The sequence below is a fragment of the Hylobates moloch genome, unplaced genomic scaffold, assembly GCF_009828535.3.
Source record: "Hylobates moloch isolate HMO894 unplaced genomic scaffold, HMol_V3 SCAFFOLD_3, whole genome shotgun sequence".
Lineage (NCBI taxonomy): Eukaryota > Metazoa > Chordata > Mammalia > Primates > Hylobatidae > Hylobates > Hylobates moloch.
The window spans coordinates 58,830,930-58,852,556 of record NW_026652278.1 but is presented as its reverse complement, the minus strand read 5'-3'; the positions used below and the strand labels follow the sequence as shown (position 1 = coordinate 58,852,556).

The 21,627-nt window shown below is 39.3% G+C and overlaps 1 protein-coding gene across 1 annotated transcript in view; it reads right to left on the bottom strand.

Moving 5' to 3' along the window:
* Positions 1–21,627, bottom strand: part of REEP3 (receptor accessory protein 3) — a 103,910-nt gene that overhangs the window by 42,651 nt on the left and 39,632 nt on the right. The window contains exon 2 of the mRNA XM_032138254.2: positions 15,935–16,007. Coding sequence (XP_031994145.1) covers positions 15,935–16,007 — 73 coding nt within the window. The remainder of the gene's footprint in view (positions 1–15,934; positions 16,008–21,627) is intronic.

The following is a 21,627-nucleotide window of genomic DNA, read 5'->3' as shown; positions in this document are numbered from 1 at the left end:
AGTAGCTGGGACTATAGGCACATGCCACTACGCCCAGCTAATTTTTCCTTATTTTTTATTTTCTGTAGAGACAGAGTCTTCCTATGTTGCCCAGGCTAGTCTCAAACTCCTGGGATCAAGCAATCCTCCTACCTCAGCCTCCCAAAGTGCTGGGATTACAGGCGTGAGTTGCCACACATAGCCAAGAGACAAAATTTAAGGTAAATATTTGTATAATACATTTCAATGCATTTTAATTTTTTTATAGTTTTTCAAAAAAACTTTATCATTTTACATTTCCATTACATTTTGGGTGCTTTTAAAGTTACGACGTTTTGGAGAGTGATTTTATTTTATGTATTTAGCTACAATCTTCAGGAATAGCTCTAGCTTTTATATTTTTAGGAGGACCTTTCACGGTGTGATGGCAATCTGGTTGACAATCTGATTATTACAGCTGTAGTTGGTAAAGCACTATATTTTTAAAATTACATAATGGAAAGATGATGTACATGTCTGGGTATTCCAAAGACAGATCCTAGTATTGTGTGAAAGGGGAAATGTCATTGCATAAATAATATAATCTTTAGCTGAAAAGGAAAAAATAGGTCTATCTGATACTATTAGAAAATACTCTTTTTAATTTGTTTAGAGGCAGGGTCTCACTCTGTCCCCCAGGCTGGAGTGCAGTTGCATAATCCCAGCTCACTGCAGCCTCAGCCTCAGCCTCCTGGGCTCAGGTGATTCTCTTGCTTTAGTCCCCCAAGCAGCTGGCACTATAGGCACGTGTCTCTATGCCCAGCTATTTTTATTTTTTTTGTAGTGGTAGAGTCTTGCTATGTTACCCAGGCTGGTCTGCTGGGCTCAGGTGATCCTCCTGCCTTGGCCTCCCAAAGTGCTGGGATTACGGGCATGAGCCATTGTGCCTGGCCTATTTTTTAATAAAAATTATAGGTAGTTTAATATTTTCTATGTCACTTAAATTTAGTACTGCTTGCTTAAACTCTTTCTTGTTTTTCATTTTTTTCAGTCCTTTTCTACCTTACCCTACACCTTAGTTATTTCAAGTGTTTATTTTATTAAACTTATTCAAAGAAACTCCTAGATATACTAATTCACCTGATTTTGTTTTTATTTTTTGCTCTTATATTGCTTTATTCATTCTATATTTCTTACAGATTCTTTTAATTTTGATTTTTCTTCTTTCCTTTTCAAAATAGTCTTTTATTTTTTTATTTTTTTATTTTTTATTTATTTATTTATTTATTTTTTTTTGAGACGGAGTCTCGCTCTGTCGCCCAGGCTGGAGTGCAGTGGCGCAATCTCGGCTCACTCAAGCTCCGCCTCCCGGGTTCACGCCATTCTCCTGCCTCAGCCTCTCCGAGTAGCTGGGACTACAGGTGCCCGCCACCACGCCCGGCTAATTTTTTTTTTGTATTTTTAGTAGAGACGGGGTTTCACCGTGGTCTCGATCTCCTGACCTCGTGATCCGCCCACCTCGGCCTCCCAAAGTGCTGGGATTACAAGCGTGAGCCACCGCGCCCGGCCCCAAAATAGTCTTTTAAAGCTATTATAGCTGGATGCAGTGGCTCACACCTGTAATTCCAGCACTCTGAGAAGCTGAAGTGGGAGGGTCACTTGAATCTAGGAGTTTGAGACTAGCCTAGGCAACATAGTGAGACCTGTCTCTAGAAAAACTTCAAAAATTAGATGGGCGTGGTGGCACACATCTGGAGTCCCAGCTACTGAGGAAGCTGAAGTTGGAGGATAGCTGAAGCCCAGGGTGTTGAGGCTGTGGTGAGTTTGATCACACCACTGCACTCCAGCCTGGGCGACAGAGCAATACCACCCCCCCACCTCAAAACAACAACAACAACAACAACAACAAAAACCAGCTATTATAGTCAAGAATATAAATTATGATATATATTACTATCATTTCAATTTTTTATAATTACTTTATTACTACATTGTTGATTTCTCTTATAGTCAATGATTATTTCTCCTGTGTGGAAATTACTGGTATTTTCTTCAAAGTAGTGAGGCTATGTTTTCTGAAAAAGGGAAGGCAAACACTGGCTGCCTCTGAATTCAGGTCTCCCTGCAGTGAGGATGGTAGCAGTTGAGTTTTCTGGTTATTGTAGCTTTTATGGTTTTAAACTATTCCATCACTAGGGATTAGGGTGGGGGTGGCTAGGCCTCCCTCCAACTTACTTCTTAGCAACATTTCCTTTAATGGAAACAACTGTTTCAGTCCCATTTAAAATGGTTTAAAAAATCCATTTCCATTGGCACTACAGTTGGTAACATTCTTCCTAGATTTTAGCAGAAGCCTGATTGCTTAGCCTCTTAGGTTTAAGTATTACTGTGAGAATTTCTTTTTCTATGTGTATGTTTTCCAAAGCATTTTCATTGGAAGCTAAAAGAGGACAGGCAGCTGTGAGTTGGCTAGCTACATCCTAGTGTGAACACTGTGGAAATGCTTTCAATTTACTTCAGAAGGGTCAAGGGTTCCTTGAATTCACATTCTAAAATTTTGGATGAAACTCTGTTAGGCATTTAATTTAAATCCCCCTATTATATAATCTTCTTCAAATTTAATACTTACTTTCCTAAAGTTAGATCTGTTGTAATAATCCCCAGGTGATCATAAATTGTTTTTAGAAAACATAATGAAGGGCCCGGTGTGGTGGCTCAGGCCTGTAATCCCAGTACTTTGGGAGGCTGAAGTGGGGAGATCACTTGAGGTGAGGAGTTTGAGATCAGCCTGGCCAACATGGTGAAACCCCATCTCTACTAAGAATACAAAATTATCTGGGCGTGGTGGTGGGTGCCCGTAAACCTAGCTACTCGGGAGGCTGAGGCAGGAGAACTGCTTGAACCAGGGAGACAGAGGTTGCAGTGAGCTGAGATGCGCCATTGCACTCTAGCCTGGGTGACAGAGAGAGACTCCATCTCCAAAAAAAAAAAAAAAAAAAAAAAACACACAATGAAGAATATAAAACACTTGAAGATTATAACAGTACCAGTGAAGTGATATGCTGTATATATTACATATAAAATAGTAAACATGACATATGAAAAATTAGGTTTATAAAGAAATAATAACCTAATTTAAGTAAGCACACATGAATTCAGTGTATGTCAGCTACAATTAAATGTTAAAGTTATTTTCAAGCATTGAAAAAACAACAGTATGTATTACTTTATTTTTATTTTTAAGTTTTGAGACAGGGTCTTGCTCTCTTGCCCATGGTGGAGTGCAGTGGCATGATCTTGGCTCACTGAAGCCTTGAACTGCTACGCTTGAGCAATCCTCCCACATCAACCTCTCGAGTGGCTGGGACTACAGGCATGTACCATCACACCTGATGAATTTTTGTATTTTTTTGGTAAAGACGGGGTTTCACCAAGTTGCCCTGGCTGGTCTCAAACTCCTGGACTCAAGCGATTGATCCACCCACCTCGGCCTCCCAAAGTGCTGAGATATAGGTGTGAGCTACCATGCCCGGCCATATATTACTTTAAATCTATTTCCTAAGTGAACACATTTAAAAACCAATGTTAAGGATATAATAAGTCTTAATATCATAGAGTAACTCGGCTGGGCACTGTGGCCCACACCTGTAATCCCAGCACTTTGGGAGGCCGAGGCAGGTGGATCATGAGATCAGGAGTTTGAGACCAGCCTGGCCAACATGGTGAAACCCCGTCTCTACTAAAAATACAAAAATTAGCTGGGTGTGGTGGTGGGTGCCTGTAATCCCAGCTACTCGGGAGGCTGAGGCAGGAGAATTGCTTGAACCTGGGAGGTGGAGGTTGCAGTGAGCTGAGATCACGCCATTGCACTCTAGCCTGAGTGACAGAGCAAGACTCTGACTCTAAATAAATAAATACATACATAAATACATAGATACATACATACCATAGAGTAACTCAACTGCAAGTATCTCACTCACAAAGTCAATTCGGAAATTTGGGTAAAGATGGTAAACTGAATATACATATTCAGTTCCACTCCCTCTACAAATATTAAAACAACAGTAAAGTGATTTTTAAAGACAGCATAAGCTCAGAAGAATATAGAAGAGAACATAAGAATTTTGGAGCCAGGAAGGAAATGGATGAGTAGTAACTGAGTTAGGAGACCTGAGAAAACTGAACAGCAAGCTGGCAGGCGGAAAAACTGAGAAGCAACCTAACTCTACACCGCAGAGCTTGCCAAAAGAAATGGTGGCAAAATTCCTGGTCAAAAGGGTTACAGAGGCTGGGCGCAGTGGTTCATGCCTAATAATCCTGGCAATTTCTGAGGCCCAGGCGGGTGGATAGCTTGGACCCAGGAGCTCAAGAACAGCTTGGGCAACACAGCAAGATCTTATCTTTACTTAAAAGGAAAAAAAAAAAAAAAAAAAAGAAAAGAAAAATAGCCAGATGTGGTGCCATGTGCCTGTAGTCACAGCTACTGGGGAGGCCAAGGAGGGAGGATCGCATGAACCCAGGAGTTGGAGCTTGCAGTGAGCTATGATGGCACCACTGCACTCCATCCTGGGCAACAGAGCAAGACCCTGTTTAACAAAACAAAAAGGATGGGGGTGCTAAAGGTAGAAGGATGGCTGTACATCTGCTTAAGGAGTAGGGAGACTCCAAGATACCTTCTCATTCCAGAAGCCTGTCAATGTCCCTCCTTCCCCAGGGAAACCCTTATGTTTATTCTCTGGAAAGGGGTGAATCAGAGGGTTTCTGGATTTGCAAATCTCCAGCACAACTGAGTGGGGCTAATAGGGATCGAGTAAAAGTTTATAAACTGAATGTTGAGCCTTATTCTAATAAGAAGAATAAGCCAAGCTTTATTCTCCCAGTAGGATGCTGGTAACCAAGTACCTTTCAGAATGGAAGAGTCTTCTCTGAAGAATCTGACTGGCACAAGGGAAAATACCTAAAGATATAGACATTGATAACTTTCCAAGAAATGGTTGTTATGGGTTGAATGGTGTTCCCAAAACAGATGTGTTAAGGTCCGCTCTAGACTGAATTAGGTTTTCCCAAAATTCACAGGTTGAAGTTCTAACTTCAAATGTGTCTATATTTGGAGTTAGGGCCTTTATGGTGGTAATTAAGGTTAAGTGAGGTCACAGGGTGAAGCCCTACTATAGGGCTGGTGTCTTTACATGAAAAGGAAAAAGAGGAATATTTCTCTCCAGGTTCACACATCAGAAAGACCACGTGATGACATATGGGAGGGTGGCTGCCTTACAAGTCAGGAAAAGAGTCCTCACAGGAAACCAACCCTGGCAGCAACTTGATGTTGGACTTCCAGTCTCCAGCACTGTGAGAAAATAATTCCTGTTGTTCAAGTCAATCAGTCCATGGTTTTTGTTATGGCAACACAAGCTGACTAACACACAGTCCTAAACCCCAATCCCTCAGAACGTGACCTTATTTGGAAATAGCATCATTGAAGATGTAGTTAAATGAAGTTATGTGACTGGTGTCTTTTTAAGATGAAGAGACAAAATAGACACACAGAGACATGAGGGGCGAGTCCTATGTGACAATGGAGGTAGACTGTGGAGGTAGACTGAAGTGCTGGCAACAATCAGCAGCCAGGAATTCACAAGGAACGATTCTCCTCAACAGGTTTCTGAGGGAGTGTGGCCCAGTCAACATCTTGATTATGAAATTAAGGACTTCGAGCCTCCAGAAATTGTGAGATAATACGTTTCTGTTGTTTTAATCCATACTGCTTGTGGTACGTCCTTATGGCAGCCATAGGAAAATATTCAATTGTCTAGTCAGATCACTCTACAGTGAAGATCACATTCAACAAGCCCTTTCACGGGCACAGAGCTCCAGGCAGCTTTTCATTATTATCCTAAAAAATGAGCAGAGAACCAGAGATCATCCAACATTTGAGGAAATTATACATGAAAAACAGAAGCTGAAACAAATATAAAACAGAATTCAAATGAAAGACTATGTAGAAAGAAGAAAATGTCCAGCCGGGCACAGTGGCTCACACCTGTAATCCCAGCACTTTGGGAGGCCAAGGCAGGTGGATCACCTGAGGTCAGTAGTACAAGACCAGCCTGACCAACATGGAGAAACCCCTTCTCTACTAAAAATACAAAATTAGCTGGGCCTGGTGGCACATGCCTGTAATCCCAGCTACTCGGGAGGCTGAGACAGGAGAATCGCTTGAACCTGGGAGGCAGAGGTTGCGGTGAGCCAAGATTGCACCATTGCACCCCAGCCTGGGCAGCAAGAGCAAAACACCGCCTCAAAAAAATAAAATAAAATAAAATAAATAAAAAAAGAACGTGTCCAAAAAACTGTCAGTCATATTCTCAGGAACTAAGCACACAGGTGCAGAAATTAAAAGATCAATTGAAGGGTTAGAAGGTAAAACTGAGAGACTCAATCAGAAAGTAGAACAAAAAGAGATGGGAAAGAGAAGGGAAAAGATTAAAAAAAAAAATTGGAGAACCAGTCCAAGTGCCTTATAAATGAATAAAAAGAATTCCAGACAGAACAACAGTGAAAATGGAGTACAGAACAGTATTAAAGAGATAATTTTAACCAAATTTCTCAGAGCTGAAGGAAAAAGGATTCCCAGATTAAAAGGGACTACTGAGGGTTTAGCAAAATTGACTATAACGGACTCACGCAACAAAGCACATCATCATGAAATTTTAAAGCAACAGGAAAATAGAAAATATCCCACAAGCTTCCTGAATGGGGAGAAAAACAGGTAAGAATCATAATGGCTTCAGCCTTCTCAACAGCAACACCGGAAGTTAAAAGACAATGAAGAATTGCTCTCAAAATTCTGAAAGAAAATGACTTCCAACCTAGCATCTCAAGAAATTGACCACTTGGGGGCTGGGTGCGGTGGCTAATGCCTGTAATCTCAGCACTTTGGGAGGCCAAGGCAGGCAGATCACAAGGTCAGAAGTTCAAGACCAGCCTGGCCAATATGGTGAAACCCCATCTCTACTAAAAATACAAAATTAGCCAGGCATGGTGGTGCATGCCTATAATCTCAGCTACTTGGGAGGCTGAGGCAGGAGAATTGCTTGAATGCGGGAGGCAGAGGTTGCCGTGAGCCCAAGTCACGCCACCGCACTCCAGCCTGGGCGACAGAGCGAGACTCTGTCTCAAAAAAAAAAAAAGAAATTGACCTTTCATTATAGCCTTCTCAGGAAGGATGCATTTTATCAAAATGAAGAAAGTAATTAAGAAATCAGAGAATCCAAAACAAGAACCAATCCAGAATGTCTAATGGAGGTGAATGCATTGAGAAGAAATGCACACAATTCTAGGAAAGTTTGGGTCTGGATACACAGTAAGAACACAGAGAATACCACACAAATGAAACAACAAGATAGCGAATAATACCAGAGTAAAGAATGGTAATTGCAGGATACTGTAGAGATCAGCTGTGAATAGTGTTTACATAATGAAAATGATTATATGACAGGTACTGTTATGTTTAAGGTACTGATTTAAATGCTTTATGTGCATTCATATAATATAATTAAATAATATGTTCATTATTTACTACTGCTTGCTGATTAGAAAACTGAGGCACAGAAAGGTTAAATAACTTGTCCAAAGGTACAGCTAGTAATGGGTAGGGCTAGGATGAAACCTAGGAAGCCTGTTTCCAGACATTGTGCACTTTGGCTCTATATTCTATTGCTTCTAATTTTGTCTAAATAATATAAATATTGAATATTAAGCTAACCAAATTATACTGCAATGATTCTGGGAAGCTATAAGAACAGAGAAATATGCATGTGTATAGTGGCATTGGGTAACTGCTAAGTCATCTTTCATAGAAGGAAGTTAACTCATGACGTCCATCTGAAAAATTAAGAAATAGCAGAGTAAGCATGTTATTTGGAATATGGCAATAAATGCTAAAAGATTCAGATAAAAGAGTTTGAAGTAGTTGCCTCTAGAGAGTTAGACATAGGAATGGGAGCCTGGGGAACTATTGTTTTCCATAATAAGCCTTGGAAAACTAATTGACTTCTTACATTATAAGTAAATACAGCTTTGATAAAAATAAAAACTAAATTAGAATAGAAAATACACAGACAAGCAAGCGGCCTGACAAAACTAATTTTCAGTAAAAATCCCATCATAATCAGTAGGCTAATCTTTAAACTTTCTAAATTATTAAAACCCTTAAATGAAATGAATACTTTTTATGAAAATTATCAAAAGATACCTAGGAAATACTTCTTGAGAACAAAGAAAAGTTCTTAGTATGTTTTTCCCCTTCTATTTCCACTCTAAAGTTAGCAGACAACTTCAGATTTCATTATCAATAAGATCTGTAGAACTGGCATGTGGTATATTTGTTCATTTTCATATCACCTAAATAGTCAGTCGAAAATTAGGTCACTTTCAAAAACCAAGTCAGCAGACTTTTAGAGGGCCATTTCTAGGCCTTTTAAAGAGTAATCTCCCAGTTTTTCCTGTTCTTTGTTCTTGCTCACAGTCAATCTCAGAACCAAATGTCTGATTTTGATTTGTAAGTGCTGTTAGCCAATCTTTTCATTGCTGCTTTCTCCAACATTCTTAGAATAAGAACACTGGTTTCCTAGAAAAGCTACAGCAATTACACACGACTTGGAAGTAAACACTCTATTTTCAAGTCATGAGATGGAATGAGCCTGAAAAAATTTGCAAAACCATACTAATTCTTCAGTAAGTTTACATTTCAATTACTGCAAGACTGAAAGTCTTTAAGTAGGCCATATCAGCCACACTATGCAGGAAATTATATCCTAGGAAAGCTCTGTTTTAAAAATAGGCAAAGGAAGAAAGGAAGGTTGCCAAAATACACAGTACTTTCCATTTGTTTTGATTTGAGCACAGCATCTGTTTTATCAGGTGCAATCTACCATTTGCAGGCTTAAGGGGAATGGTAGTAGTTAGGGGTGGGAAGAAGTAAATTAACCGAAAATGTTTGCTTTCTGAAAATAATTTTGAAGTAGATAGCAGTGGAATTTAGGTCATAACCAAATACCACAAAGAAACTGGGTTTTGGGATAAATGTTAAGACTGGACTGTATTCTCCCTAACCCAGCAGAATCAAAGCTGGTAAACTAGATCAATCCACTTAAGAAAAATGTACAAGCTATTAAGCACAATATTTGATATGTACTTAAAAGTCAATTTTTCTCATCTATTTATTCAAGAAATACTGAGTACCTATTATGCAGCAGGTACTGTTCTAGGTACAGGAATATGGCAATTAATAAAACAACAAAACACTTCCCCATGGAGCTTATTCTGGTGGGGAACACGAACATATTCAAATAAAGAATATAACATCAGATACTATAAGGTGCTATTAAAAACATAATAGGGCAATATAAAAAGGTTAATTTTACTGAGAAAATATCATGTATAAAACAAAGCAAATTTGGATAGGATTACTGTATAGGAAAACTTTATGAGGACAGAGTTCTGATAAAACTGTTAAGAGTCAGTTTAACAGTGAGAACACATGGACACAGGGAGGGGAACATCACATACCGGGGCCTGTTGGAGGGTCGGGGGCAAGGAGAGGGAGAGCATTAGGACAAATACCTAATGCATGCAGGGCTTAAAACCTAGGTGACGGGTTGATGGGTGCAAACCACCATGGCACATGTATATCTATGTAACAAACCTGCACGTTCTGCACATGTATCCGAGAACTTAAAGTATAATTAAAAAAAAAAAAGAGTCGGTTTAAATCAGATGGCTAAGTTTAGGACTTAGCCTTGCACTGGGTGCAAGCAAACAATGTTCAAAATTTTTGTCAGAGTAAAATTAGATTGGAAACATTTAGAAGATTGTCAAGATTTAAGGGATTTTTTTTTTTTTTCAAAGGAGGAACTTTACAGAATTTTGAAAACCTTCTATTTCATTTTGAACCTCTTTGTTCACATGTGATTTCAATGCTGGTGGGTCCCACCCTGGTAAGCTGCCTGATTGTCCTTCCTGGAAAATATCTATATGGCTGTGGCCCCTGAACGTCCAACTTTGAATTAATCAGATGCATATTCACTGGCTGGTTGTGAAGGCTGTTTCAACTTTTACGTGAAGCTAGAATCTTCACCTGTGTTTCTAAAGGTAGCATGATAGAATAGAATGAATAAAATACTACAAACAGAAGATCTCTGATCTGGTACCAATTCTGTCTTTACAATCCATGTGACTCCAGGTCAATTCACTTCCTTAAGCCTGTAATACTGGAATATTTTCTATGCCTACTTCATAGGACTGCAGTAAGAATAAGTGAGATATTAATTGGAGTAGGCAGAAAAATGCCCTCTCTCCCCTGAAGATGTCTGTGTCTTAATCTCTGGAAACTGAGTATGTTAGATTACACCATAAAGGAGAAATAAGGTTGCAGATGAAATTAGGGTTGCTAATCAGCTGACCTTGAAATGGGAAGTTTATCCTGGATTAATCAGGTGGGCCCAATGTAATCACAAGAGTCCTTATAAGTGGAAGAGGAGGCAGAAGAGAGAGGACCAGAGAGAAGGCAGCATGAAAAGGTCTCAGCCCAACATTGCTGGGTTTGAGGATGGAAGAATAAAGCCATAAGCCAAGGAATGCGGGCAGCCTGTAGAAGCTGGAGTAGACAGGGAAACAGACTTTCCCCTAAACCCTCCAGAGGGGGCGAGGCCTGTGAACTCATTTCAGGTTTCTGACCTCTAGGACTGTAAGACAATAAATTTACGTTGTTCTAAGCCAGTAAGAGTGTGATAATTTATTTCAAAAAATTATCCAGGGTAGCAAATGAAAACAATAATAAACAAAAGTACTTTGAAACTGGTAGGAAATTATATAAATGGAAAATATTACTATTCCAAGGTGACATCTCAACTTAGTCTCTCTAGCAGCCTCCCCCCGATCCCACTACCCCACCCGAAGGTCTCACTCTGTCGTCCGGGCTGGAGTGCAGTGGTGCAATCAGAACTTACTGCAGCCTCGACCTCCCAGGCTCAGGTGATCCTACCACTTCAGCCTCCTGAGTGGCTGGAACTACAGGCACACACCACCATGCCCTGCTAATTTTTGTGTTTTTTGTAGAGATGGGGTTTTACCGTGTTGCCTAGGTTGGTGTCAAACTCCTGGGCTCAAGAGATCTGCCTGCTTCAGCCTCCCAAAGTGCTGGGATTACAGGTGTGAGCCACTGCACCAGGCCTCCCTAGCAGCCTTGATGGAAGGCAATATGGTTGCTGGGAGGGTCTTCAGAGATGATACATTTCTCTGTCAAAGGCAGATGCCCTGTCCTTGTTTCAGTGCCTGATCATTTATTTTGCTTTTAGTTCTCATTTTATTTGTGAAGTAGAGTTGATTACCGTGTAATTATCAAACCAGCTCCAGCCACCTGCCTTTCACCTTCCCTAATTTCTTCTCAATTACTCATTATTCTGGTCTTCTCAAATGGATGGTTAAGAAAACCTTTTTTCAGGGTACTAGGCTTAATACCTGGGTGATGAAAGAGTCTGTACCACACATCCCCATGACACAAATTTACCTAACAAACCTGCACAAACCCTAAACTTACAATCAAAGTTAAATAAAAAGAAATGCTTTTCAGAGTCATGGTATTACTGCAAAACTATGTACAGATAATTCCAGCTTTATTAATGAGTATTCTCTAAAAACAACTGTTCAAAGCTGTATGCTCACTATGTAACTGAATACACACATATACATATATCTCAATACATATCATGTTTATAGTTTTCTCATCAGTTTGAATGCTAATGGATTATCTTCCATAGCTTAAATTATCTTCACACTTGATCTTAGCCAAAATGCCAAGAAGCAATTAAATTATCTTTATAAAGTTGAATAAAAATTTCAGGGTTAGACCATCTTTATTAATCCCCAAATTTTAATCTAGTAATGAAAATCTGAATGTTTTATCAGGGGTAATAAAACACACAAATTCTTTAAGGCTTTTTTTGTTGTTTTTAAGTTTTTAAAAATTAATATTAACAAAGTTGAATTGATGCACATCATTTATAAATGGATTAATCTTTTTGATTTTTATTTTATTATTATTGTTAGTATTTTTTTTGAGACAGGGTCTCATTCTGCTGTCCAGGTTGGAGTGCAGTAGTGGGATCATGGCTCACTGCAGTCTCGATTCCCAGGCTCAGGTGATTCTCCCACCTCAGCCTTTCCAGTAGCTGGGACTACAGCATACGCCATCATACCCGGCTAATTTTTATATTTTTTGTAGAGACGGGGTTTCACCATGTTGGCCAGGCTGGTCTCAAACTCCTGGCCTCAAGTGATCCACCCACCTTGGCCTCCCAAAGTGTTGAGATTACAGTTCTGAGCCACTGCACATGGCCAAGCCTATTTTTTATTACAATTTATTTACTGTTTTTATATTTCTTATTGCTATCCCTTTACCTTTGACTTTTATTTTAGGGATGGTATTTCTGTGCTTACTGATAATATCCTCAAGTTATTAGAGCTTCTCATCTAAACATTTTAAATTTGTATTTAGCTTTTTTTCCCTAAAAAAAAAAAAAAAGCAGATTTGGGAGAAAAGATTGAATACCGTAAGCACAAATATATATACAATGCACACACACACAGCAGCACACCAAATTATTATATATCCCGGGCTTCTGGAATGCTTTCTAGGTGAAACGGGCCCAATGTTGAGAGACATAATACCTTGTACTTCAACTATACATTGAAATAGACTCAAAAAAAGATCTAATTTAATAACAATATAAAAAAAATTCCAAATAGGGAGATGGTTCCCATTTATTAAGTACTGGCCAGAAGTAGATTCTTCAACTCATATTTTCATGGTGTTTGGCAATGATGGCCAACTCTTAATTTTATCTTTCAAAAGAGAATTCCAATTAAAATATTACACAGTAGGGCAGAGTGTTGTCTATGGAATTGTACAAGGCTGTAAAAGCACTACTGTGTTACTGTAAGTATATTAATAATACAATAATGAAAACAATAGGCAAATACATTATTTGACAGTAATTTCATGTTACTGAATATAGTAATAAAAAATTTGGGAGTTGGGCACTGTGGCTCATGCCTATAATCCCAGTACTTTGAGAGGCTGAAGTAGGTGGATAACCTGAGGCCAGGAGTCCAAGACCAACCTGGGCAACATAGTAAGACTCTGTCTCTATAAAAAATAATAATAAAAAAATTAGCTGGGCATGGTGGTGCACGGCTGTAGTCCCAGCTACTCAGAAGGCTGAGGTGGGAGGATCGCTTGAGCCTATGAGGTCCAGGCTACAGTGAACTATGATGGTGCCACTGCACTCCAGCTTGGGTGATAACAGCAAGACCCTGTCTCAAAAAAAAAAAAAAAAAATTCTGGGTTGTATTTCAGGTTTAGGGGCTTTTTTCATTTCTTTATTTCTAGTGATTAGTATTTCATTTTATAAAAGTATTAGTCGGCCGGGCACGGTAGCTCACGCCTGTAATCCCAGCACTTTGGGAGGCTGAGGCAGGTGGATCACGAGGTCGGGAGATCGAGACCATCCTGGCTAGCACGGTGAAACCCCATCTCTACTAAAAATAGAAAAAAATTAGCTGGGCGTGGTGGCGGGCGCCTGTAGTCCCAGCTACTGGGGAAGCTGAGGCAGGAGAATGGCGTGAACCTGGGAGGTGCAGCTTCCAGTGAGCCAAGATGGCACCACTGCACTCCAGCCTGGATGACAGAGCAAGACTTCGTCTCAAAAAAAAAAAAGGATTAGTCTATGACTCATTCGAAAAACAAAAGTGGTCCTGTACCACAGGCAGCTTGAGAAGCACTGTTAACAGACATGCTGGCATCTAGAAACTAATGTACGCCAGCACTATAAAACAATATGCAAAGTATTTACTCCAACTTATATTAGAATATGAACCTTCAAGCCATGTATAAAATGAATTTAAATTACCAGGACTTAATATGGTTCCATCTCTTAAGATTAATTTCACCAATCCTAGGTCCAAAAGATACATATAATAAAAGGATAGAAAAATTTCAGAGCCCAACTATGTAACTTATTTACCTCTGCCAGATGTATTCCACCATTTTGACTTATATTAATATATACTTCACTTCAGAAGTTAGTTTCATATACAAGAGAAAAAAATGACTGTAAAAGTTTAATAAAATGAGTTAGTTATAAAAGTTTCAGAGTCTGTCCCTTCCTCCCACCCCGCAAAAACCCTGAAAATATAAAGAATCATGATCTAATCTCTGTTCATTTGACCAACTGGATGACAAGACTATCATCCAAGATTCCTTACAAAGAACCACAGCTACATATCTCAAAGAATCAAACGCAGGTGCTCAAACAAATCCTTGTATGTGAATGTTTGTAGCAGTACTATTCATAATAGCCAAAAGACAGAACAATTCATATGTCTGTCAACAGATGAATGGATAAGCAAAATGTCGTATATCCATACAGTAGAATGTTACTCAGCCATAAAAAGGAATGTAAAACATTTGAAATAAAATACATACTAAGATATGTATGAACCTTAAAAACATTATGCTGAGTGAAAGGAGCCAGACACAAAAGGTCACATATTATATGATTCTATTTATATGAAATATCCAGGATAGGTAAATACATACAAACAGTAGATTGGTGGTTGTCAGCGACTTGGGCACAGGGTTTTATTTGGGGTGATGAAAATATTTTGGAATTAGAAAGAGTTGTATTATACTGTATTATACATACGTATAATATTGTGAATGCATCAAATGCCTCTGAAATGGCTAATTTTATGTTATGTGAATGTCACCTCAATTTAAAAAAAAGAGCCATAGTTATTGATGTGCTGTTATCTCAGTACTGACTACTTATCCTGTTGATTAACACCACCAATACACGGCTGGGCGTGGTGGCTCACGCTTGTAATCCCAGCACTTTGGGAGGCCGAGGCGGGTGGATCATGAGGTCAGGAGATCGAGACCACGGTGAAACCCCGTCTCTACTAAAAATACAAAAAAATTAGCCGGGCGTGGTGGCGGGCGCCTGTAGTCCCAGCTACTCGTAGAGGCTGAGCCAGGAGAATGGCGGGAACCTGGGGGGCGGAGCTTGCAGTGAGCCGAGATTGCGCCACTGCACTCCAGCCTGGGCGACAGAGCAAGACTCCGTCTCAAAAACAAACAAACAAAAAAAACCACCGCCAATACAATATGCTTTTGCTATTCTCTAAAAATTCGCTCCATCACATATACTAAACTATATCAGGATTTATAGGTGGGGAAGGCCATTTACTATTACACAGTATGAATAAAATGGGAAATGAGGAGAACTTCAGAAATGATAAAAAATAAATGTTAGTGACAGAAAAAGAAAATTAGGGAATAGGGAAGAGGAAACTAAAAACAAAGAAATACTGAGGACTCATCGCAAATCAAAGCAAAATAATTACAAATGGAGTCTGATTCAAGAAGGAAAAAAGACTGCAGTTGTCAGTGGTGATGGAGTATCTGCATATTTATATAGATTAGAAAGTGATGAAACACCTACAGAAGAGGAAAAAAGCTTTGGGACCAGAGAGATATTCTCAATGTACCTATAAATGTGTAAGGCAAAAAGCCGCACAACTCCCCTCCCCAAGTCAAACAAACAAAAGTTCTCTAACCCCTTATTACACTGGAATTTATAGACTAAATCAAGACCTATTCAATTACTCATCTTGGGAACCACACACTTATTTTTACTGAAACTCCACTTCGGGGTTATCTTCAAAGATTTTAAAAAAGATTAGTTTTGTTACTTCACATTCATAACACCTTTTAACCCAAAACACTACTCCAGCCGTTTCTAAGAGAATAGCAGTTTTTCAGTGTGTATCATTAAAATATTAACTCAGATTAATCACTCATAAAACTATCATTAAAATATTAACTCAGATTAATCACTCATAAAACTATACTTACATATTCCTTCACGTTTTTTGTTTTCACAGCTTTGTATGAATAATATGCAGGATAAAGCATTCCAAACACCAGCCTAAAAGTAAAAAAAAATGAGAATACTATTCAAACACAACGATGTTTTTAACAGCTCATAAAAATTTAACCTAATAAACAAATAACTGTAAATTTGTGTGTAAATTAAATCTGCTCAGAAAAAGTAAAAATATATTTTTGATAAAAAGATAATTTAGCCAGGCGCAGTGGCTCACGCCTGTAATCCCAGCACTTTGGGAGGCCGAGGCAGGTGGATCACGAGGTCAGGAGATCAAGACCATCCAGGCTAACACAGTGAAACCCCATCTCTACTAAAAATACAAAAAAATTAGCTGGGCGTGGCAGGTGTGCCTGTAGTCCCAGCTGCTGGGGAGGCTGAGGCAGGAGAATGGCGTGAACCCGGGGGACAGAGCTTGCAGTGAGCCGAGGTCGTGCCACTGCACTCCAGCCTGGGTGACAGAGTAAGACTCTGTCTCAAAAAAAAAAAAAAAAAAAAATAATTTAAATATTTCAGATAGCAGTTTCATGAAAATAAAAACTTTATTTTTTGAAAAAACTGACTTCTAAAACTTTTTATCTCATTGCAAAAAATATTCTGTGGTTCCTTGAACAATATTTAGAAAATGTAGGAAATCACCAAGAATAAAATAAAAATTGCTCCAACCCTAGCAGTCAAGAGATAATCACAGACAACATCTTATTGCACACAAATCCCACTATTTATCCACGTGTAGTATACCTAAGACATAAACATACACATACACAACTTGTGGTAATGAAAACTTGGTCCTTCACTCCACTAGTTAGAAGCACTGGGTTCTAATTATGACAGAGGTGTAAGGCAATTCTTGATACATTAACTATAATATGCATTAAAATAACTTTCTTTAAGCATTTATAAATTGACTTTAAATCACAAATAGGACTTAATTTAATGCCATTTGTAAAGATCACCAAATCCCAGGTCCAAGAGATATGTACAAATGAATAATGAAAGGCAGACACAGAAATCTTACAACACGACACAGTATACACAGTTTATAATGGATGTTTTCACATAATATGGCATAGAAGTTTTTTGTCCTCAAATGTTATCCTACAGTATTTTTATTTATTGATTGACGAATTGATTGAGACGGAGTGTTGCTCTGCCACCCAGGCTGGAGTGTAGTGGTGCAATCTCAGCTCACTGCAGCCTCTGCCTCCTGGGGCCAAGCGATTCTCCTGCCTCAGGCTCCTGAGTAGCTGGGATTACAGGTGTGTGCCACTATGCCCGGCTAATTTTTTTTGTATTTTTAGTAGAGACAGGGTTCGCCATGTTGGCCAGGCTGGTCTCAAACTCCTTACCTCAAGTGATCCACCTGCCTCGGCCTCCCAAAGTGCTGGGATTATAGGCATGGGCCACCACGCCCTGCCAGTATTATTCTCAGTGTCTGCATTGCATCACACATTGACCTTCCTTTACTTTATGTAAACAATTCCATGCTTACAACCTTTTGATTAATTTCTGAGGTTTTACTATTCTACACAATACTGTGAAAAACTTTGTCATCACTGATGTTCACTTCTGGGTTGTGATGTTGCTGCTTCAAGGGGTACACACATTTTTATCTATTACCAAAATGCCCTCCAGAAAGGCTGATCCATTTTATATTCCTATACAATGCCAATCATCGGTATCATCGTTAGGTAAAAGAAAAAATTGCGAGCTAAATGGGAGAAAAACAATAACCTTATAGCCATTTTAATGTGCATTTCTTTTTTTCTGAGACAGGGTCTCGCTGTCGCCCAGACTGGAGTGCAGTGGTGTGACACTGGCTCACTGCAGCCTCCGTCTCCCAGGTTCAAGTGATTCTCATGCTTCAGCCTCCCAAGTAGCTGAGATTACAGGCATGTGCTACCATGTCTCACCAATTTTTGTATTTTTAGTAGAGACGGGGTTTCGCCATGTTGCCCAGGCTGGTCTCGAACTCCTGAGCTCAAGCAATCTGCCTGCCTCAGCCTCCCAAAGTGCTGGGATTACGGGCACAAGCCACAGCATCTGGCCTAATGTGTGTTTCCGAATACCAGTAAATTTGAAATTTTTTCAAGTGCTTACTGGCCTTTTGATGAGTATACGATAACTTTTGGTCTATTTGTTTTCTGTTGTTTTAAATGGCCATTTTTTGAGAATATTTTACAGAAAAGTTGGAAAGATAGTACAGATAGTTCCCATATACTCCATACCCAGTTTCCCCTATTCTTAACATCTTATATTGGCATGGTGCACTCATTACAATTAATGTACCAGTGCTGATTTTTGTTTGTGAATTAAACTTTATACTTATTTAGGTTTCCTTAGTTTTTACCTAGTCTCCTTTCTCTGTTCTAGGATAGCACATTACACTCAGCTGCTCTCTTAGCTTTTTTGGCTGTAAATTTCTCAGACTTTGTTTTTTATCACCTTGACAGTTTTCAGGAGTGCTGGTCAAGTATGTTGTAGGATGCTTCTCTATTCACTCTAATCATGATTAGAGTGAGATATGGGTTTTCGGGAGGAAAACCACAGAGGTCAAATGCAATTCTTATCACATTATATCAAGGACACAGTCTATCAACATGACTTATCGCTGCTGTTAATCTTGACCACCATGCTGAAGTAGGGCTTTGTCAGATTTTGCTGTTACTCTTTTTTGTCCACTTTTTAGTACTACATTATTTGGAAAGAAGTCACCATACACAGCCCATGCTTGAGTGGGGAGTTATTCTCTACAAATAACAAATCATCCCTTTGTTCTGTGTATCCATGCTGTATACATTACCTGCCCTGTAGTCGCTTATTCCTAGTAGCTGTTTTGGTTATCAGATTAAAAAAATATAGTATATATAGGCTTTGGTGCTATCCGTGGTTTCAGGCATCCACCAGGAATCTTGGAACATATTCCCCTCTGATAAAGGGGGACTACTGTATCTCCTGCCCCATTCCTAGAATCAGCTATTTCTCCAAGGAGCCCCAGTTCCTTTTATTGGAGAACAGTATTTGAAACCAAGATCTGGGAGCTAAGTGTGCTCATTGCTACTGCAATGTTGTTGATTCTAGGTCCTTCTTTGTCTATTTTATATGTTAATCAATATTTTTGTAGGTTATTATCTTTTGTTTTAATTTACAAATTTTGCAGAAATGCATGCATATTGTAGTAGTTTGCTAGGGCTACCCTGACAAAATACCACAGACTGGGTGGCTTCAACTACAGAAATTTGCTTTCTCACAGTCCTGGAGGCTAGAAGCCCAAGATAAAAATGTTGGCAGATTTGGTTTCTTCTGAGGCCCCTTTCCTTGGCTTGTAGCCTTCTAGCTGTGTCCTCACATAATTGCCCCTCAGTTTGTGTGTGTGGCCTAATCTCTTCTTAGAAGGAAGCCAATCATACTGGATTAAGGCCCTCTCTAAAGACCGTACTTGAACTTAATCACACCTTTAAATAACTTAACTCCAAACGTAGTCACATTCGGATGCGCAGGGGGTTAGGACTTCAATATATGAAGTTTGGGGAGCCAGAATTCAGCCCATAACACATATATATTTGTGAACCTTTAGAGTAAGTAAGTGCTTGCATTTACATAAGTCTTTCTTACACTGGAGCAAATATTTACATCTCTCCATATTTTTAGTTCATTTATAGTTAGTTTGTTTACCGATTGATTGACTGATTGCTGCAGAGGGCAGTACATGACTCCTTATCCATCGGTTTGGGGCTTATGTCAACAAGCCACAGGAAGAATACCAAGTCTTCTCTTGCTGGGGATTTTATACTTACCAACTAGAAGCCACATCATTAACAATCTCTGCCTTAAGGCCGAGCGCAGTGGCTCATGCCTGTAATCCTAGCACCTTCGGAGGCCGAGGGGAATGGATTACCTGAGGTCAGGAGTTCAAGACTAGCTTGGCCAATGTGGGGAAACTGTCTCTACTAAAAATACAAAAATTAGCAGGCACGGTGACGTGTGCCTGTAATTCCAGCTACCCAGGAGGCTGAGGTAGGAGAATCGCTGGAACTGGGAGGTGGAGGCTGCAGTGAGCCGAGATCGTGCCACTGGCACTCCAGCTTGGGTGACAGAGTAAGACTCCGCCTCTAAAAAAAAACCAATCTCTGCCTTATTTAACAATATTACCTGTGAAAGCGACTTCACTAAACTGCCAACCCCCAGGCTCTGGATACAGGATTTTTAGCTGTGCCACAAAGCTTAGGGCTTTTCAATTTAACTTAGCACCCACACCACTCCTCCACCGCACAGGAGCTTTTCAGTTTAGAGACATCTAAGGAAACAACTAACGAGAGTGTAAACAAGAACACAATTCCCATATCTGCTGTGTGTTCATCCACACTGCTGACACTAGATATAATCCCAAAGTTATGTTTTACATATCAAGCTACTTATTTTAATTCACTTTATATTTCCCTTTAGAACTTGGATACAATCAAAGTATTATCTTCTGTATTCCCATACAATCTAGTACCATCAGATTTACATTCAATGTGGGATTCTTCACTTCTATCACTGGATGGGGCTTTGATACCTCCTTCCCCCAGTACAACATTCTTCCCATCTGTAACCTACTCTTGGTGGTTCTCCCTTGGTGAGAGTACATGCATTCATTCTCTTGTTTTATTTTCAAACTTGTGGCCAATAACACATCTGGGCTCATGCCATCTCATCGGACTTACTGAATAGTTTCCCAACACATTCCTCTGTATCCACTGTCAGATCAGTTTTTCTAATATACCTGCAGCACTGCCTCACTTAAAGACTTCACTAGCGGGCCTCCTCACCGCTTGCTGGCTAGCCCCTCTGGGGGTGGCATCAGAACATAATTTGAAAAGCACTGCCTTATATAAACCATCTGTTCCAACATGGTTTCCTCAATATGCCTCTTGTATTTCTACTTCAATCCAGGAGCGTCTGCTTCATGCCTGGATTGCCTCCCTCCCTATCTTTCTTCCTCTTCTTTCTTCCCATTCTTTATTTTCTTCCTTAATTAAAACACATATTTTTCTTCAAGATCTACCCTTCCTCCATAAACTTCTAAATTACTGCTATTTTGCATTTTAGAAGAATTTGTCAGGACTAGTCATTTTCCATTTAACATATTCATTTTAGATTGCTTGACATATTTCTTGAATGTATGTAACTGGCTTCCAAAGCAGATCATTTTCTCTCACATAGGAAGGATTTGGTGCTAGTTGATACTATACATATATGTGCTTTGCCTTTATTTTTTAACTTCTGTATTAAAGACAATAAGTCAAACAAATAAACAGAATACCCTTAACACCTCTTTCTTGTAAGAGTAGAAAGTAGAAAACAATAATCATTTCATTTGGAACACGGGTAAGATTCAATGTCTTGGTGAATAGTGGGACCATTTTTAAGGACTGCTACTATTAATATAATTTATTACTGCTCCAATGTGAATATTACTGAGAATTTATTATTAATAACTATAATATTTTCTAGGGTTTTGGGGGGCTTGTTTTCTTTAACACTGGGGTCTGCTGTAGATGTCTGCAGCCTGGGAGGTTGGGCATAAAGCCAAAGCATGAGCACAGTGTGTAAAATCAAATAAAGTATATTTTACAAGGCCACCTACAAGATAAATGGAGGACTTATAAAGGGAATATTT